This window comes from Panthera pardus, unplaced genomic scaffold, assembly GCF_024362965.1.
Source record: "Panthera pardus isolate Hobbes unplaced genomic scaffold, ASM2436296v1 HiC_scaffold_27, whole genome shotgun sequence".
Lineage (NCBI taxonomy): Eukaryota > Metazoa > Chordata > Mammalia > Carnivora > Felidae > Panthera > Panthera pardus.
In genome coordinates, this window is record NW_026526843.1 from 124,682,391 (window position 1) to 124,702,154 (window position 19,764).

General features: G+C 49.4%; 2 protein-coding genes across 3 annotated transcripts in view; one reads left to right on the forward strand and one right to left on the reverse strand.

The window, feature by feature from the left end:
- The window catches only part of GPR143 (G protein-coupled receptor 143), an 83,359-nt gene that overhangs the window by 47,046 nt on the left and 16,549 nt on the right, over nt 1–19,764 (reverse strand). The gene's annotated exons all lie outside the window — the stretch shown is intronic.
- Nucleotides 2,238–18,965, forward strand: LOC109248353 (G-protein coupled receptor 143-like). Of its 2 annotated transcripts, XM_053891898.1 has the most exons (5): nt 2,240–2,734; nt 7,416–7,525; nt 8,815–8,909; nt 15,350–15,442; nt 18,529–18,959. In XM_053891898.1, the coding sequence occupies exons 1-5, from the start codon at nt 2,377–2,379 to the stop codon at nt 18,668–18,670; spliced, it is 798 nt and encodes a 265-aa protein (XP_053747873.1). In that variant the 5' UTR covers nt 2,240–2,376; the 3' UTR covers nt 18,671–18,959. The 2 variants fall into 2 exon arrangements, with proteins under 2 accessions (XP_053747874.1, XP_053747873.1); XM_053891899.1 differs by lacking the exon at nt 15,350–15,442 and having other exon boundaries at nt 2,238–2,734; nt 18,529–18,965.

Below are 19,764 nucleotides of genomic sequence, written 5' to 3' on the forward strand. Positions count from 1 at the left end.
TAATGCTTTGCTAGAGGGAAAAACAACCCTAGCTTGACAAAAGCTAGGCCTCCAAAATCCTGTGAGTCTCCTTTAGCATATAAAAATCTCACTGGAAACTTCCCCTGGACTTTACCTCCCGCAGCCCCATAGTATATAACTAGTCTCTCAAGGCCCCGGGGCAGCTCTTCCTGCCCGCGGGTCCTGTCCCCGTGCTTTAACAAAATCACCATTTTGCACCAAAGACGTTTTCAAGAATTCTTTCCTGGCCGTCGGCTCTGGACCCCAGGAACCCTACTATCTCCCCTAAAAGCCCCATCATTCCCACATCTTGCACACAGTTTGTTACGTCAGTTGCATTTCTTATACTAATTTCAAGTTATTTCGGGCCGTCAAAAAAACATAGTCTCCAGTCCATCCTTCTGCAAGTTTGCTCTGAGGCCCCCATCTGGCCTAGGAATCCTCATTTATTACAATTTTCTCCCCGAGGTAACTTTACCACTGACCCTCCTGGGAGCCTCACCCGTGACTACTTGGTGCCCGAATCATCAGAGCCTGCAGGTTTGCACGTGGGAAGCAGAGAGGTGGGGTATGTGCAGTTCCGGCCCAAGGCAAAAACGGAAATGCAGTGGTACTTTTGCATGGACGGGCCATGCAAACCCTCAAACCCTCAGCATCAGGGCAAGCATACAAAGGCTCTGTTGTCATTTGTATCTTTTAAAGCACACTGTCCTCCAGAAGCAGCCTCTGCTTTCCAAGAGGAAACGAAGGAGGAGATCAATGGCCCAAGAGAGCAGGATTCATGCTTTCTAAAGGGCTGACAAATGGATGTTTGGGGAGTATTTCTCTGATGTTTTCTGCTGTTTTTACAAGCGAGTGTGCAATACCCGAGAGCAGTGCAGGTTTTGACAGCGTTGGTGGTTCCAGAATTCTATCAAAGCAGCTGCCCCTGCTAATAGACTGCCAGGTCAGATCCTTTTGAAGTGCTGGCGTTTGCAGCCCTTTGTTAAAGGCTCTGTTTCCCATCTGGCAACGCAGCCGCCTGTCTGCCTACTGTGGATTCCAACAGAGAAGGCCAGTCCTAGGGCCTTCGGGGAAGAAGGCCTAGGAGCTGAGCCCAAACTTTGCCTTTAAAATAGCAAAGCTCCTGGTGGAAAGGTAGATGAGCAGCTGGGTGGGAGGGCATGTGTTTGCATTTAAGTGTTTAATAAGTGGGGGAGGGACGAATGGGCTGCATTCCCTTCGGGTGACGGGGGAAAAAACCTTAGAGAGGGGCCCATTTGTCGAGGGGAGAGATAAAGGGTGGCCGCTTGGGGTTTGCCAATGGGCCTATTAATTTATTAGATGGTAAATCTGGTAAGGGTTTTTTTGGTTTGTTTTAAAGGTTTGGTTAGTAAAAGCCATAACCTATAGGAGAGCTCTTTTATTGTCAGCCTTCTCGAGTTTGCTTTTAAACTTTACCCAGTATGTTGATGGTTATCATTAGTGCTGACACAATTTTGGAACTTTTAAGCACATAGAATAAAGCTTGATTTTCAATGTATAACGAAAAAAAAGTTATGAAATCTGAATGAACTTGGATAATTAAAAAAAAAAAAACCAAACAATTACTTCTGAAAGCTAATTTAGAATGCCCAAACCTATATGGAAGCTGAGTAAACACGGAACACTGAACTGTAAGGTGCAAAATACGCGTGTGTAAACATGTCTCTTTAGGCTAAGCGCTTCCGTCTTTAAGATTTGACTTGCGGGGCGCCTGGGTGGCGCAGTCGGTTAAGCGTCCGACTTCAGCCAGGTCACGATCTCGCGGTCTGTGAGTTCGAGCCCCGCGTCAGGCTCTGGGCTGATGGCTCGGAGCCTGGAGCCTGTTTCTGATTCTGTGTCTCCCTCTCTCTCTGCCCCTCCCCCGTTCATGCTCTGTCTCTCTCTGTCCCAAAAATAAATAAAAAACGTTGAAAAATTAAAAAAAAAAAAAAAAAAAAAAAAAAAGATTTGACTTGCAACGAAACTCCTGCCGCTGGGATTGTGTCCGTTAACACCAATCGCATCAGTCCCGTTGATGATGAACATGTTCTGGCGCCTGTAACGCATCAAAATTAGGGACGTCAGGTCCCAAATAGGAAAGAGCTGGCAAATGAGGCAGGTTTGTCTGGTAAGGTCAGTTAAGACGAGGTGGCGGCTTGGGGGAAGGCTGGGTTGCAGGGAAGAAAGCCGACCTCCGTCCCGGGCCCCGGGCGCGCCTCCTTCCCCCACCTCCTTCCCCCACCTCCGGCTCGGGCCCCAGCCTCACCCTCGTGAGACCTCGTGGCGTCCGCCGAGGGCGCGCAGCCCCCACCCCGGTCGGCGCCTTCTCCGCCAGCGCGGGCGCCGGGGCGGGGGAGGCGCGGCCCCGGGCACATGATCCCCCCGCTCGCTGCCGGCCGGGCACCTGACCCAGCGGCCCGGCGGGGTCCCGGCACACCCGAGCCGCGTCCCCGAGCACGGCCCATGGCCTCCCCACGCCTGGGGACCTTCTGCTGCCCCACGCGGGACGCCGCCACGCAGCTGGTGCTGGGCTTCCAGCCCCGGGCCTTCCACGCGCTGTGTCTGGGCGGCGGCGCGTGCCGCCTGGCGCTGGGCCTCCTGCAACTGCTGCCGGGGCGACGGCCCGCGGGCCCGGGGGCCACGTCCACGTCCCCGCCGGCCTCGGCGCGCGCCCCGGCCTCCGTCCGCATCCTGCGCGCCGCCGCCGCCTGCGACCTGCTCGGCTGCCTGGGTAAGGCGCGCGGACCTGCTCGACGCCCGGGGTGGGGGAGCCCGGCCCGCGGGTTGGGGCCTGCTCGGTGCCTGGGTGAGGCGCGCGGCCCGCGGGCTGGGACCTTCTCGGCTGCTTCAGTAAGGTGCGCCGCCCGCGGGTCCGGACCTGCTCGGTGCCCGGGTGAGCGTGCGCGGCCCGCGAGGTTGGGCAGGGTGTGTACTCGGAGCACAGAGGCGGCTCCCTCGGGACCGGACCGGACGACCGAGGGACTCAGCGAAACAAGACAGGCAGTAAAAATTATGCCCAGGGGACACTTGTTTAAAGAGAAAAAACCGTCTACAGTGTTCGTTATTGCAGGCTTACTGGGGGAAACCTCAGACGGTTGCCATTAAACAAAAATCCCAGAAAATACAACGGTTCCCTAATAACTTCTGCGAGTGAGAGACTGACAATGTTCTGTGCATCCGCAACCGTTTCCCGAACGGTTTGGCAGAATCGGGAAGAAAACTTGACGTGTCTACCTCTAATACGTATAAGTACATAATTTTTTTCAGGTTTGGGTTTTCTGCCACAGGCGGCCAAACTGCAGACCCCACACTAAATCCCACCTGTTGCCTCTTTTCTGTGGCCCGAAAGGTTTTTAACAATCAAAAGAAAAATACTTCGTGAAATGTTTCTGATAAATGTTCCATGAAATTTGAATGTCCGTGTCCTTCAGTGGTTTCATGGGAACACAGCCGCGCCCTGCCCTTGTGCGTTGTCTAGTGCTATCTTTGCCCTGCAAGGACAGAGGTGGATGATGGCAGAGAAATTGTGGCCCATAAAAGCCTAAACTCTTTTCCAAAACCATTTGTTTGCATTTTTACTTTGGGAAAATTTCTAACTTAAATCACACAGACTGTATAAGGAACCGCCTTTGGACCTATGCTCTCACTTCATCTATACCCCATCCTGGTATCACCCACCCCTGGATTAATTCACAACGACGCGGGATGGAACTAGAGTGTATTGTGCTGATTGAACTAAGGTAGAGAAAGACAAGTACCACATGAACTCACTCATGTGGAATGAAAGAAACACAACAGATGAACGTAGGGGATGGGAAGGAAAAATAAAAATGGAGGCCAACTATAAGAGACTCTTAAATACAGAAAACCGAGGGTTGCTGGAGGGGAGGTGGGGGGGGGATGGGCTAGACGGGTGATGGGCATTAAGGAGGGCGCTTGCTGGGATGAGCACTGGGTGTCGTATGTGAGAGGTGAATCACTGGGTTCTCCTGAAACCGATACTATGCTATGTGTTAAGTAACTTGAATTTAAGTAAGTAAATTAAAAATTAAATATACATATTACACTAGTATTGTCGCCTGAAAATAATGATGAAAGTCAATTCTTTAACGTCCCTGGTGTATGTTCAGTTGTCTCATAAATGCTATTTTACAGTTGGTTCGTTCGAATCAGGATCCAGATGCTGCCCACATTTGGCAATTGGCTGACAGGCGCTGACCATTTTGGACATGTACTTTTGCTTAATTTTACTCGTGAACCTGAAGGCTGTCGATGGTATTGAAACATCCCTGAGGGGGTGGCAGCAGCTTTCACCCTGCCTTGAGCTGACATCAACGCAGGTGGCTGTCTCAGCGTGCTGTTCTCCAGTTCTGTGCCCTTGTGGTCACAGACCCTCAAGGACCTTGACTTCCAGTACATGCTGTATAACCTCTAGTCACTTTCTCAGACTCCAGGAGTCAGACAGGAAGCAGTACTTCCTTTCTCTTAGGGAATAAACCTATCTTGGTGCAGGCTAAATAAATCAGACATTGGTTTTTTTCCTGATTCTGCTGAAACATTTTGGAAAAGCATCTTTTTTTTTTTTTTAAGTTTATTTACTGGGGCACCTGCATGGCTCAGTCGATTAAATGCCTGACTCTTGATTTCAGCTCAGGTTATGATCTCACAGTTTGTGAATTCGAGCCGAGCCCCTCATTGGGGTCTGCACTGACAATGTGGATCCTGCTTGGGATTCTCTCCCTTCTTCCCTCTGCGCCTCAAAACCACGCATGAGTGCACACTTGCATATTCTCCCTCTCTCTCTCTCTCTCTCTCTCTCTCTCTCTCAATAAATAAATACTAAAAAAATTAAGTAATTTCTATACCCCATATGGACTTGTACCCATGACCCTGAGATAGAGTCGCACACTCTTCTGACTGAGCCAGCCTGATGCCTCTGGAAAAGCATCTTAACAGCAATTTAGTTTCTATAACTTGGATATCTAGAAATAAAGATGCACGCAGATATCTTTTGAGGATCAGTGAAATAATATTTGCATATATGCTTGTTTTTGGAAGGGAGTTGTGTGATATTGACAAATGAGCAGAAGCAGAATTCGGGGCAAGGCTTGGTGACGGACACATCACTGAAAAATACTTATGATGCCTACCTCATAGGGCAGAGGTTTTTTTTTTTTTTTCCCGGTTTTATTGAGATACAGTTGACATAGAGCACCGTAAGAGTTTAAGATAGCAGAATGACTTGACATACTCATATTGTGAAATGTTTATCACAATAAGTTGACATTCATCAGCTCATATCGCTACAAAAATACATTGGGCATTTATTGAGCTCAGAGGAATGCTATGTGCCGTAAATGGTAAGCATTCTATGGAAGAAAAGCATTATTTTTGTGAGCAGTGCTTGATAACGAGAAGGTGTATCTTAAACGTCTCAGTGTGCATAGTTCCTCTTTAGTGATGTATTACATGGTGTTCGTATAGTAGTGTGTTATGTAATACAAATTTCATATTGTATATAATGTACGTTTGGTAGTGTATCACACTATATTTAGATTGTATACAATTTAAATACACAGATTGTATTTGGTGACGTATTATGCAGCATATAGTTGGTAGTATAGTATGCAACGTAAGTTTGGCAGTGTATTACGTAGAATAGATTTAGTATGTTATGTATTGTATACTTAGTCATCTATTACATAGTATATTAGTGTACATGAGCACATAGCACAAAACTTCGTACTGTTTACAATTACTTTTTAGCATTGTATTCCATAGTATATTATTATTTTTTAAGTTTGTTTATTTTGAGAGAGAGACGGAGCAGGGGAGGGCAGAGAGAGAGAGAGGGAGAGGGAAAGAATCCCAAACAGGGTCTGCACTGGGAGTGCAGAGCCTGACGCAGGGATCAAACCCATGACCTGTGAGATCATGACCTGAGCCAAAGTCAAGAGTCAGACCCTTAACCAACTAAGCCACCCAGGCACCCCTACGGAGTATGTTATTAGAGCATATCACGTTTCTTAACAAAAAACCTTAATATATACCTTAAAGCGTGTATACTATTTTGAGGAGAATTAGGTATATTTGGGTTTAATAGCAAGGAAAACTTACAAATCATAAACGTCAAGAGCAAATTATTGAGGAGAGCTAATTTGTGAGAATCTTAATCGCATTATTTACTTATATAATTTTTTAAATGTTTATTTCTTTTGATGGAGAGACAGAATCCCAAGCGGGCTCCATGCCATCAGCACAGAGCCCGATGCAGGGCTCCAACCCCCAAACCATGAGATCACGACCCGGGCCAATACCAAGAGTCAGATGCTCAACCAGCTGCGTCACCCAGGCGCCCCTGTTTTTTATTTTTATTTTTTAAATGTTTATTTTTGAGAGAAGTGCTCATGGAGGAGGAGCAGGGAGAGAGAGGGGGACAGAGGGTCTGAAGCAGGCTGGGCACTGACAGCAGAGAGCCCGATGCGGGGCTCAAACTCAAACCTCAAGATCATGACCTGAGCTGAAGTCAGAGGCTTGACTGACTGAGCCACCCACGCCCTAAATACATTTTTTAAAGAATGAAAGAATTATCTTTTTACATTTCAGAATCGTGCTGTTTCGGTCATTTCTTTAAATGTCAGGAATGGTTAATATGTGGGTATTAAAAATATAGCCAAGAAATACCGATTGTTCACATAATTGCTTCTTCATACCAAGTAAGCAAACAACTACATTAGGCATATGATTGTGGCTAATGGTGGTTCAAGTTGAAATCAAAATTCCTGGGATTGCTTTGTGACCGAAATAATTATTCCTAGATCTTATTCTCTGTCTCTGTACACACACCGATGTGTGTGTTTCTTTCCTCCCTCGTTTCTCTCTCTCTCTCTCTCTCTCTCTCTCTCTCTCTCTCTCTCTTTCCATCCACCATCTACTTACTCTTAACAGAGCAGCAAGTTGGCTTTAGATCCGAATTAGGACCATTACAAAGGACAGTAGCTCACCCTTAGCCACAGTTTTGCTTTCCGCGGTTCTGGTTCCCCGCGGTCCGTTCTGGTCCGGAAGCGGTTGGTCTTCTGCCCTGTCAGAAGGTCAGTATAGCCCAACACCACATCACGGTGCCTGCATGGTTCACCTCGCTACATCTCACGTCCTCACGAGAAGAAGAGTGAGTACAGTAAGGTGTTTAGAGACCACGTTCACATGACTTCCATTACAGCGTATTAGCGTTGTTTACTAGTCGTTAGTCTCTTACTGTGCCTAATTTATAAAGCAGGCCGTATCGTTGGCATGTACGTAAAGGACAAAACGTGGTCCATCTAGGATTCGGTACAATGTGCAGTTTCGGCATCAAATGCGGGGCCTGGAATGCATCTCCCGCGGGATGACTGTGTCCTCTTACTCGGTTTTAGGGATCGTCTTCCGGTCTGCGGTGTGGTTGGGATTCCCCGATTTCGTCAAGGACATCTCAGACGTGAATGGGACGGACCTTTGGCCTGCTGCGTACTGCGTGGGGACCGCAGTAAGTCCACCCGCTTGTGTTGGTAACCCTTTCTTCCCACTGTGGTCCTGTGACACTCTGTTCCTCCAAGTGTGGTCTCAGCCCACTGGAGTTTGTTCGAAATGCAAGTTCTCAAGGGCGCCTGGGTCATTTAAGCATCCAGCTTGGGCTCAGGTCATGATCTCGCGGTTCGTGGGTTCGAGCCCTGCATCGGGCTCTGTGCTGACAGCTCGGAGCCTGGAGCCTGCTTTGGATTATGTCTTCCTCTCTCTGCCCCTCTCCTGCTCATGCTTTGTCTCTCTCTCAAATAAATAAACATTAAAAAAAAAAAAAAGAAATGCAAATTCTCAGAACCTTGGTGTGGGGTCTGTTGTGATGTTACACCCCCTGCAGGGACTTCTGACTGACACTTAAATTTGAGGACCACTGCGCTAGTATGGTTCCCCCCCTGCCCCCCACCGTATGTGAGCCCACATATACAGTCCTTACCTAAGGTGGAGCTGCAGTGAAAACCAGCTGGCCAAAAAGGGAAAAGAAAGGACAATGAAAGTTGTTGATTTATGGGATATATATTGTGCTTAATGAAATACATATTTGTGCATTCACTTTTTAAGTTTATTTATTGAGAGAGCGGGGGAGGAGCAGAGAGAGAGGGAGACAGAGAACCCAAGCAGGCTCCGCACTGTCAGCGCAGAGCCCGACGCGGGACTTGAACTCCGGAACCGTGAGGAATCAAGAGTCGGCCGCTTAACCCACCGAGCCACCAGGCGCCCCGGAATATATTATTTCCATCTGTGTATCTCTGTTGCTCTGTGCACCGAGCTGTAGCAGAATCGTCAGCCTCTCTCCTTGTGACCGTCGCTGCTTCCCGGCTGCAGAGGGGAGCGCGGTCTCCGCCCGCACCAGAGGCTGGTCAATGTCCCGCTGCCTCTAGCAGACCGGCCCCTTCCTTCCCCTCTGCTCAGAAGACCTTTCCTGCCCACACTCCTTCGTTCTCGTTCAGAGGCACTGTCAGCCCTCACGCCGGGGAAGGCTGCGCATCTGAGGCCTTTACGTCCCGTGCCGACAAGTGTACCCGGCCAGCGGGCTTGCTAGTCTGGCGCCGCTGGGCGGACAGAGCACGGAGGCACACGCCGCCCTGGGCCACGCCCCAGCCTTGGTTTCCCAGACCGTCCACGTGTCTCCGGAGGGCTTTCATGTGCTGCTTCCTGACGTCAGAGGAAACCGGCATCTGCCCTCTCCTTTCATGGATGGGGACAATCCGGGGCCTGTTTCCAGGAGCTTTGATGCCAGGCTCTTCCTGATTACAGATATGGATCCAGCTGTTGTACGGTGCCTGCTTCTGGTGGCTGTTTTGCTACGCGGTCGACGCCTATCTGGTGATCCGGAGATCGGCAGGACAGAGGTATGTACAAGAAACGAGAGCTTTCTGCCCGATTTCTGTTGTACGAAGAGGGGTCGGGGGTACCATTGAGGGCTGCAAAGTAGTTTTCAGTATGGCGGACCCAGCCAGAATGTCAGCCGGCCCCTTGAGGATTGTGTCTGGCAGCTATTTCTTAAGTTTATTTAGAGAGCACAAGAGCGAGCAGGGGAGGGGCACAGAGAGAGGGGGAGAGAACATCCCCAGCAGGCCGTGTGCTGTCGGTGCAGAGCCCCACACAGGGCTTGACCTCCTGAGCCGTGAGATCACGATCGGAGCCGAAATCAAGAGTCAGACGCTTAACCAACTGAGCCCCCCAGGCGCCACTCCGGCAGCTGTTTTTATAAAAAGCTGAAGGCAGATTCAAAATGAGGATTTTAAACCATGACAGCAGGTAATCTATAAATTAAATATTTGCAACTGGACACATACTAACAGAATTGGCATGAATATAAACAGATTTTGACTGTATCTAGAGATTGGAGAAGATTCTTTGAAGTGTGTGTTCACACTTTAGGCCAAATACGGAAGCCGAACATTGGAGCTCCCGGTGGCTACCTGGTGAGAGTCCACGGTGGGTCCCATCTGTATAGGGGTCACTCACCGTGGCACCGTTGGCAAGTTTCTTAACGTGTCTGACTTCTGTTTTCCCACGTGTAGGATAGTAGCAACCACATCAGGTCACAGGAGAGTCCATGCGGTGCTCTGTGAATGGTTGAGGAAAGTGCCTGGCACATAGTAGGCTGTCGGGCGCTGTGCCCTGTGACGGCAGCTGGGGTGAGCATGTGTGTTGGGGGAACAGAGCACCTGCGTGACAAGGGGAAGCTGGATGGCAGCATGGGACGAGTGCTCGGGTCTTCTGACGCTTCATCCAGGAAGCATGTGCCCCCCTACTTTTGCTTGGTTTTTTTTTGAACTTTATTGAAGTAATCTCTGCACCTAAGGTGAGGCTTGAACTCACAACCCTGAGATCAAGAGCCACATGCTCTTCTGACTGAGCCAGCCAGGTGCCCCATGCTCTTGTTTTGTTTTGTTTTGTTTTAAACAGTTTTATAAAGTTCACCCATTTAAGTGTATAAAATCCAAAATCCATTGTTTTTTTTAGTATATTCACAGAATCATGCAACCATCGCACCAACTAGTTTTAGGACATTTTAATCCTCACCTCCCCCCAATCTCTTTACCAGTGATTAATCCCAAACCCCCTTCCTGCCCCCACCAGGCCCCTGTCTCTAGGTTTGCCTGTTCTGGGTATTGCTTGTAAGCACATTCATTCCATATGTGACATTTTGTGTCTGGTTTCTTCGTGTTTTTTAATATATGTTTATTTTTGAGAGGGAGACAGAGAATCTGAAGCAGACTCCATGTTATCACTGCAAAGCCTGACATGGGACTTGAACCCACGACCCGTGAGATCATGATGTGAGCCGAAGTCGGAAGCTCAACCGACTGAGCCACCCAGGGTGCCCCTTGTGTCTGGCTTCTTAAACTTAGCAAGACGTTTTCAAGCTTTACCCGTGTCGCAGTGGTGTTAGCATTTTATTCCTGTTCCTTGCTGAATAGTATTCGGCTTAGTGGATGTGCTACATTTTATCCATTTATCGGTTGATGGACGTGTGGGTTGTTTGCATCATTTTGGCTGTAAGGAATACTCCAGCGACCGCTGGTATGCAGATGTTTGTGTGGACGTGCTAGTTCATCATGTACTCAGGGGCTTTGTACCCTGGGTCACATCGTAATTCTCTAACCTTGCTAAGAAACTGCTAAAATGCTTTCCAACCTGGCTGGTTGCACCATTTTATATTGTCGGCAGCAACGTATAATGGTTCCAGTTTCTCACATCCTTGCTAATACTTGTTCTTTTCCATGTATTACTTTGGCTTTAAAATTTAGCCATGTTAGTGTGTGTGTGTGTGAATGGTATCTTCCCTGGTGGCTGGTGATGTTGAGCATCTTGTCACATGTTTAGTTGCCATTTGTATGCTTTTTTTGGAGAAATATCTGTTCAGTTCCTTCACCCATTTAATTGGTCTTTGTTATTGAGTTGTAAGAGTTCTTCATATAGATTCTAGATACAAGTACCTTATTAGACACAGGATTTACAAATATCTTCTGTTCATTGGGTTGTCTTTTACTTGATGGCATTTTTTTAAATTTTTAAAAAATGTTTGTTTATTTTTGAGAGAGTGTGAGAGAGACAGTGTGAGCAGGGGAGAGGCAGAGAAAGAGGGAGACACAGAATCCAAAACAGGCTGCGGTCTCTGAGCTGTCAGCACAGAGCCCCATGCGGGGCTCGAACCCACGAACCGTGAGATCATGACCTGAGCCGAAGTTGGGTGCTCAGCCGACCGAGCCACCCAGGCGTCCCAAGATTACTGTAATTTCTGAGGTGCCCTTTTCCCAAAGGTATTTGAAACCTGTCCCCCCAAAATATCTGAAGAGTGATCTCTGTGGTTGGTTGCACACAGTTGTTAACCGCAAAGAGAGTTACGAATTGCGTTACTTCTAGGTTAACCAGAAGGAGGAGGATCCTTTATCTGGAATATTTTGTATGAGTTCTTGCATCAAACTTGGGAACCAAAAAAGAGTTTTATGGTTTGAACACTTCAATTTAGGTCTCATCCATTTTATTTTATGTTTTTAAGGTTTATTTATTTTGAGAGGGGGGCGGGGCAGAGAATGCAAAGCAGGCTCCATGCTGTCAGCACGGGAGCCCAGCATGGGGCTCCGACTGTCAAACTGTGCGATCATGACCTGAGCTGAAATCAAGAGACACCTGACTGAGCCGCCCAGGTGCCCAGGTCTCTGATCCATTTTCAAGATTCGAGATTTAATCTCTACACCCAACATGGGGCTTAAACTCACAACCCCAAGGTCAACAGTTGCTTGCTGCACTGACTGAGCCAGCCAGGGGCCCCTGAATAAATTCACTTTAGAAGCCAAAATTAGTAAACAGAAATCACAGTCAGGCTGTAGAACACACTGGGAAACTTAAGTAGATTCTTGCTCTAAAATTGTTGATATTCCTTATGTATCATCATCAGTAACTTTGGTGTCTCTGGCCTGAAGTTTAGTGTTTATTTGTGTGCTTGTTCCTTCTACCTTTTTACTTTCAGTCCTAGGCTTTTATACATGTGTACAGAACCTAGATATTCTTGGTTTTGAAAATTCTCTAGGGAAGAGAGTTAAGGTCAAGGGCAGCCAACCAGGTATATCAATGAGGATTAGTTTTGGCTACATAGAATACATAAAATAACTTTAAGTTTTCTTTCATGCCAAAGGAGGCCAGAGGTAGGCAATCCCAGGCCCTTATAATGGACATCAGGGACCCATGCTTCTTCTGTCTCTTGCTGCGTCATCCTATTGTGTGACTTTCATCTTCAAGCCGTCATGGCCCAAAATAGCTCCTGGAGCTCCAGCCATCACATCTGCATTCCAGGCCACAGGAAAGAGGAAGGGGCAATGCATAAGGGGCCTGTTTTCTCCTGAGCCATTTCCCTTTAAGCAGCCTCCCTGGGGATTTTACACAACTATTCCTTTTTTGGAATGGACAGAATTTAGTTTCATGGTCACAGCTGCAAGATGAGGTTGGATTGGAAACATAGTCTGTTAGGCAAGCATGCTGCTATTTGGCATGCCATCAAGGTTATTTTACCAAGGAAAAAGGGGAAATGGCTTTGGGTAGGCAACTAGCAGCAATGAGAAGTGTTTGACCCGGAGGCCAGTGCAAATAAGTGTGACACCTTTCTCACTCAGTTTTGGAAGGATTGGAGTTAGGGCACAACAAGAGGTGTCACAGCCAGCCAGCTGTGGAGATAAGAGGAGCCTTGGAGCACCTCCAGGAAGCTGGTTCTGTTGCAGGAGGAGGCATTGCTTCACCCCCACCCCCACCCACGGATGACTGTGGTCCGACAGGGCAGCCCGAGAGCTCTCTGGAGCGAGAAGACAGGCAGAGCCCTGAGAAACCAGGACAGGCCGTCAGGAAGCCCTCCTCATAGCCAGCAGAGTGTTTGCAACTCATTTTGGAGCACAGCGTGAGAACAGGCAGGATGCAGGGGGGGGGGGGGTGGTTCACACTTCTGAGGATGCTGGCAGGGCCTAGCATCCGAGGACCGGCCGATTGTGCGGGAGGCAAACAGCTAAAGATGTGAAACATTCGGATGCAAGGACAGGAGCAAGCGCAGGGGTCCAGGACTAGGAAGACTGTTGAGAGTGAAGCGGCTCTGCCATCAAAGAGGAGCAGGGATCACAGCAGAGCAGTAAGACAGGCGCTCTGTAGCCACAGAGACCCAGCCCCTGCCTCGTCATGGCAGAAGCCCTGCTTCCTGGTGTGAGGGCTCCAAGGGGCCAGAGCTGTGGGTGTGGCTCCTCTGTTAAGAGCCAGCTTGCTTCCAGAGCCCAGGGTGCGGTCGATACCTCGGTTAAGACACTGAAGCCTCCCAGGAGGGTCCCGAGGAATTCCAGGGCAGGGGGCCAGGCTTTGCAGGTATGGCTGGATTAAAGTCTGTATTCCCTTCTAGATCCTTCCAGTCCTTAGCTATTTTCTTTGGCACAGGAGAATCTTTTTTTTTTTTTTTTTTTTAATCCTAATCCTAAGAAATGTCATGAAGACAGATTTAGAGTTAAAATGTCAACTCCTGCGGCTCCAGGTGTGGGATGTACAGGTTTTAAACAACAGCAGAAGTTGCTTGAGATTGTGGGAAAAGCCCTAAATCGAAGTACCGACTTGCTCTGTGAATAGAAGTGTGGGGGAAAGGGGGTCCGGGGAGGGCCCTCGCGTGCCTGGACATAAAAACGGTCTAGTGGTCACATAAAGAGATGAGCATGTTCAGCCACCGGCTGCTCTTGATTGTGGATGCATTGGACTTGAGACTCATGACCTGGTGTGGGTTCGGGGTCACATCCGTTATTAAAGTGGCGGCTGCCTGAGCAGCCGGGCCCAGTCTGACTCCCTCCCTGCTTGGCCATCTGGGGCCAGAGCACCGCTGAGTAGTCTGTGGCCACCCCCAGGCCTGCACTCGCCTGGCCCGCTCCCTCCCACCTCTGCGGACAACACCCCTGGACAACACCCCTGGCTCCCTCGGCCCAAGGTCAGGTTCTGGAATGCGGAGCTCCTGCTCTATTCAACAACCCAGGCCTTTGCAGAAAGCTGCTCCTTTCATTTCTTTCTTTGATGCAGAGCCTCTGACTTCTGGACGGGACACACCCCATCAGCTCCCAAACCCAGAGAGGTAGGGGCAGGGCTGCTCCAGAACCGGTTCTAACGTGAGAGGCACAGCATGCTGGGGTCCTTTCCTTGTGGCCTTCCGGAGAACTGGCTGCGAAAAGTTGCTTCTTCCTGCAGCTCGTTGCCGTGTGCCGTCCCTTGTCTGCTTGTGGAAGGGCCCCCTTGCACTCGGATCCCTGACCGTTCCCTTGCCTACACAGCTGGTTTTCAGAGTTAAAATCCCAGTGGGTTGGGGGTGGCACTATTTGCCGGGAGCCTGGTACAGTCACGGGTGACGGTGACCGCATTCGACGGAGCCGTGGGCCCCCGTCCCGTGGCACAGAAGAGGCCGGTTAAATGCTCTTTAACAGATGGCTATGCATCTGCACAGCCCTCTCCCAGACCCCATCTCCCAGACCCCATCTGCAGGGCTGACTGAGTCCCTGGGGGAAAGGGAGGGGCATGTGGGAGGACAAAGACAGAGGGTAGAGATGGTCCAGGAATGTTAAGCATGCAGGGAATGGTGGGGTGTGGGGGTGGGAGGCGAGAAAGGAGAGCTCCCCGCTCTCCCGGAACATGGAACGAACCCACATTTCTTCAGAGACCTTGGTTTGCACTTAGCACTAAGACCCGTGAGTTCTAGGTACAGATGCACCTTTGGGAATGTGTGGGGATAGGAACTCCTTGCTTATTGGGTGAGCTGGGTACTTAGGAGGACTGATGAGGTTCCAGTGCCTTGTTCTTGTCAAGCTTGAAAGACTCCTGTTAAGTGAAAGAAGCCAGACACAGAGGGCCATGTATTGTGTGCCACCATTTACACGGATTGTGCACAGTGGGAGAAGCCAAAGAGAGACACAGGAGGTGGGTGGTTGCTGGGACTGGGGGCGGGAGGAACTGGGACTGCCTGCGGGCACGTCCTCCTGGGGCCGTAGCTGTTTCAGAACTGGGGAGAGGAGGCCGTTGCATAATGTGAAGTTGCCCAAGGCAACAGAGCGGCTCTGCTTGAACCTGGTTACTTTTATGTTCTGTGAATTTCATCTCAATTACAAAAGGAAAACTCAGAGGTAGAATGGGGCGGGTCTTTACCAAGGGTTTGCTCAGTGTAAGTTTTCCTGATGGTTGGGGGGCCCCAGGAGTTGGTCTGGTACTTTGTGTGGCTGGGCATCTCGTAGCTCGTCTCAGGCCAGGCCCCGCCCCCCTGATTCTGCTTCTCTCCTAGCACCATCCTGCTTTACCACATCATGGCCTGGGGCCTGGCCGTCCTGCTGTGCGTGGAGGGAGTGGTCATGCTCTACTACCCGTCTGTGTCCAGGTAAGCGGGGACTCCCTGCTCCCTGACTCATCGTTCTCTGGCGACAAATACACAGGCCCTGACGCAGAGTGGGCACCTTGCAGGTCAGGCCATTGTTCACAGACCTGCCCAGACCCGCCCTGGGGCGCTCGCTACAGTACTTGTTCCCTGGAGTTTGTTTCCCCGCCTCAGCCTCTCACATTTGTGTAGGTGCCCGTGGGTGCAAGTATGTGCACCCAGCTTGAGGTGCGTCCTCACGTCAGGGTGTGCACCCAGCGTTAGGTGTGTTCCTCTCCACATCGATGGGGCTTCCTCATGCACACCCTTTAGTTGTTATGCTTCAGGCCAGCTTCATCTGGATGAGCAGGGGAGTTTAACATCCTAAGGATGAATTTGAAATGGCTTGGAGAAACCCAAAGATTGCTCTTAGAAGAGCTGGATCTAAGCGTCAGCTTGCTTCACTTTGCCACTTCTCTTCCAGCTGTATTCCCGCTATCCTGAACACAGATCCAGGGAAACAGATAATCTGACATTGTCTTAGGTATTTCTTCAACGTCCTCAAAAATCTCCTCAGTGCAGTCAGTCTTCTGTAAGGGCTCACGGTCCCTCCAAGGATGTGTGCTCTAGCTTCCAATGGAAAACTGCAACAGGTGGGGACATGGTCTCTGTCTGGGATCTTAGGGCAGTGTAGACAAGGATCGCAGCCCAGCCTGAGGACAAATCTGGTCCTCTGCTTGTTTTTATAAATAAAGTTTTATTGGAACACAGTCATGCCCTTTGTTTATGCATGGTTTATGGCTGCTTTCACACTGCAGGGTCAGAGTAGTTTTGACAGAGAATGGGTGGCCCATGGAGCATGAAATACTTACGGTAAAAGTTCCCTTACAGAAAACGTTTGCTGACTCGTGGTTGGACAATTTCTCCCCCTTTTTTGACTGCTTGTAGCTACTCGGATGTCTCCAAATTGGTGTTGCCTTCTCGATGGCGGATACTCCCAAAGTCTGTGTAGATGCATCCATACAGCTGCTCTGAGGAACTTTACGAGGACAAGTACGGTGTCCGTGGCTGTTATAGTGGGGTGCGCTTAATGGTTAATAGTGGAAAGGGAGCTTTCATCACTCCCACGAGCTTCATCCGTGGGCTCCTGGAGCCTCCTGGGAAGGTTGCATCTGAGCATGAGGGAGCCATCGCTGCGGGGCTCACTCCCAGGTGCCCCCTTGGTCCTTAGGAGGCTGCTCCCGGGCCTGTGCAAACTGCTATCCCCACTCACTCAATCATCGCTTACTTTTGTCTTTTGGTCAGAGTCATGGCTTTTCTTTTTTTCTTTTTTTTTTTTTTCTTTAGCACCTTATTTTATTTTTTGAGAGACAGAGCATGACCAGGGCAGAGAGAGGGAGACACAGAATCCAAAGCAGGCTCCAGGCTCCAGGCTCCGAGCTGCCAGCACAGAGCCTGATACGGGACTGGAACCCACAACAGTGAGATCATAACCTGAGCTGAAGTCAGATGCTCAACCGAGTGAGCCACCCAGGCGCCCCAAATCATGGCTTTTCTGCTGCTTGATTCTCTTTGTCCCCTCAAGCCTTTCCAGACCACATTTGAACCTGCACAGCTGAAAATGAAAACTTCCATTAAAAGGAAGGTAGCCTTGTGAGATGGTGTTCTGTTCCTTCTCATGGCGAGAAAAGGTGGCCTCGCGTTTTTCCCACCCAAGTTGTTTTGCATTCGGTCATTTTCCCCTTCTGGGCTGGACCACTCCAGGCATGTTAGAACAAGAGTGCGTGTGTGCATTTTTATCGTTCTGCCTTCTGTGGCCACAGAGGCTGTTCCCTCATCTGCTTTTGCACCTCCTACCTGGGTTGGGCCTGAGCAGTCCTCTCTCCCCTTTGCCTTTGATTCTCTCTTCCTCGTTGCTCTCTGACGTTATGCGTGTCTTCGCTCCTAGCTCCCACGTGGGTAAGCCGTGCCTGTGTGGCACTCTCCTACCCCACCTGCTGACTGACGATTCCCGTGATCCTTCAGTAGAAGTTCTGGTCCTTCCCCTGAAAAGCACCTCTGCTGTGATGGTTCTGCACAAGCATGGCAACACATTTGCCTTGGAATATGAGGGCTGGGAATTTGGAGGCGCTAAAGGAGACAGACTGGATCTTATTCACAGGACTGGCCTTTTTTTTTATTGACTTATCATTTACATATCACACCCAGTGCTCATCTCAACAAGTGCCCTCCTTAATGCCCATCACCCATTTTCCCCACCCCCATCAACCCTCCGTTTGTTCTCTGTATTTAAGAGTCTCTTATGGTTTGCCTCCCTCTCTGTTATGTTATTTTTCCTTCCGTTCTCTATGTTCGTCTGTTGAGTTTCTCAGATTCCACATATGAGTGAAAACATGTGATATCTTTTTCTGACTTATTTTGCTTCGCATAATACACTCTAGTTCCACTCACTTTGTTGCAAATGGCGAGATTTCATTCTTTTTCATTGCCGAGTAGTATTCCATTGTATGTATATCACATCTTCTTTACCCATTCGACAGTTGATGGACGTTTGGGCTCTTTACATAATTCGGGTATTGTGGATAGCAGCCCTATAAACATGGGGGTGCACGTGCCCCTTCGAATCAGCACTTATGTATCCTTTGGATAAATTCCTAGTAGTGCAATTTCTGGGTCGTAGGGTAGCTCGGTTTTTAATTTTCTGAGGAACCTCCACAGTGTTTTCCACAGTGGCTGCACCAGTTTGCATTCCCATTTGTGTCTTTTTCTCCTTGAAGAGACCCAGTGGGGGGACTCCCCTTTTCGAGTGTCCTTTCCTATCTTTCCTTTTGTTAGCAGTGACCTTTAAAATCTCTCCCCCGTGGAATGCCCTAGAGGGCCTCACATTTACAGGACAAAGAGAAACATGATTGGTCTCTCCTGTTCTTCAGTGATTGATTGATTGCTCCTTTGCAGACATAAGGTGTGAGTCACATTTCCTTCTGGCAGAGTCAGAAGTGGATTTACGCATTTGCCTTTTCTCTCTCACCCTCTGATCTCACCTTCCAGGTAAGTGTGTATATTTTAGGCAAAGCCTTGTGTTCAAGAATGGCTTGGTCCTCCTCCCTCAGGTGTGAACGGGATCCGGAGCTCGCCATCCCGCACTATGTCACCACATACTTGCCGCTGCTGCTCGTCCTGGGGGCCAACCCCATCCTCTTCTGGAAGACCGTGACCGCAGGTGAGCAGCAGGGAAGCTGTCTGGGTGCATGACCAGGGCTATGGCCCCATGCCTTGGGCTCAGATAATGGCATGCGTTGTGCTCCTGGAATCATCTAGGACGCTAGACCTCATTTGTCATCCTCTAGAGACATAAGTACAATGCATTTGGAGAAAGTGAGCAGGTTTAATAAGAGAAAGCGAGCAAGCCTATCTGGTCATGGGCTACACAAGTTCTTTGCCAGTGTTTAATAGCTCAAGACCAGGGCCAGTGGACTTTTCACTTCCGTCTAGGCTCATCCTGGGTCTGCCCTTGGGGTGCCTTGGAGGCCCCAGGAGTGCCCGTGGAAAACTGGAGGTCAGATAGGAGCGGAAGGAGAGGAGTGGGGAGCGGGGGGGGGGGGGGGGGGGGGGGGGAAGGGATGGGGTGTGGCCTGAAGAGTGAGCCTGGTTACTCCCGTGAGGTGCTTGGCCTTGTGTGTTTACTCAGTTGGGCAGGAAACAGGAAGTAGAGCGCAGGAAAGGAGTCGGGTGCAAATAGTAAGAACTGAATAAGAAGGATGTTGTGAGCCAGCAGGATACCCTGGAAAGAACTCTGAGCTGAGGCTGGGGACTTGGCATTCTGGTTCCACCCCATCCTCACGGAGGCATGACCTGGGGCAAACCTCCAACCTGCTCAGGCTGCATGGATCTCTCCTGTGCAGAATGAGAATGAACATGTGCACCTTGGGGCACCTGGGTGGCTCAGTCGGTGAAGCGTCCGACTTCGGCTCAGCTCATGATCTCACGGTTCGTGGGTTTGAGCCCCGCGTCGGGCTCTGTGCTGACGGCTCAGAGCCTGGAGCCTGCTTCCGATTCTGTGTCTCCCTCCCTCTCTGCCTCTGCCTCTGCCCTGCTCATGCTCTGTCTCTTTTTCTCTCAAAAATAAACATTTAAAAAAATTAAAAGAAAAAATAAATAAAAAGAAGTGCCCCTTAATGGAAAGGTCGGTTGATTGTAGAACTTCAAAACATTTCAAGTGCTGTGCCACTAAGAGTAGGAAATCATGTGGCTCTTTGGATCAGTTTTTTTCCTCCATGTTGCGTTTAAAAACAGTGTATTGGGGCGTCTGGGTGGTTCAGTTGGTTGAATATCTAACTCTTGATTTT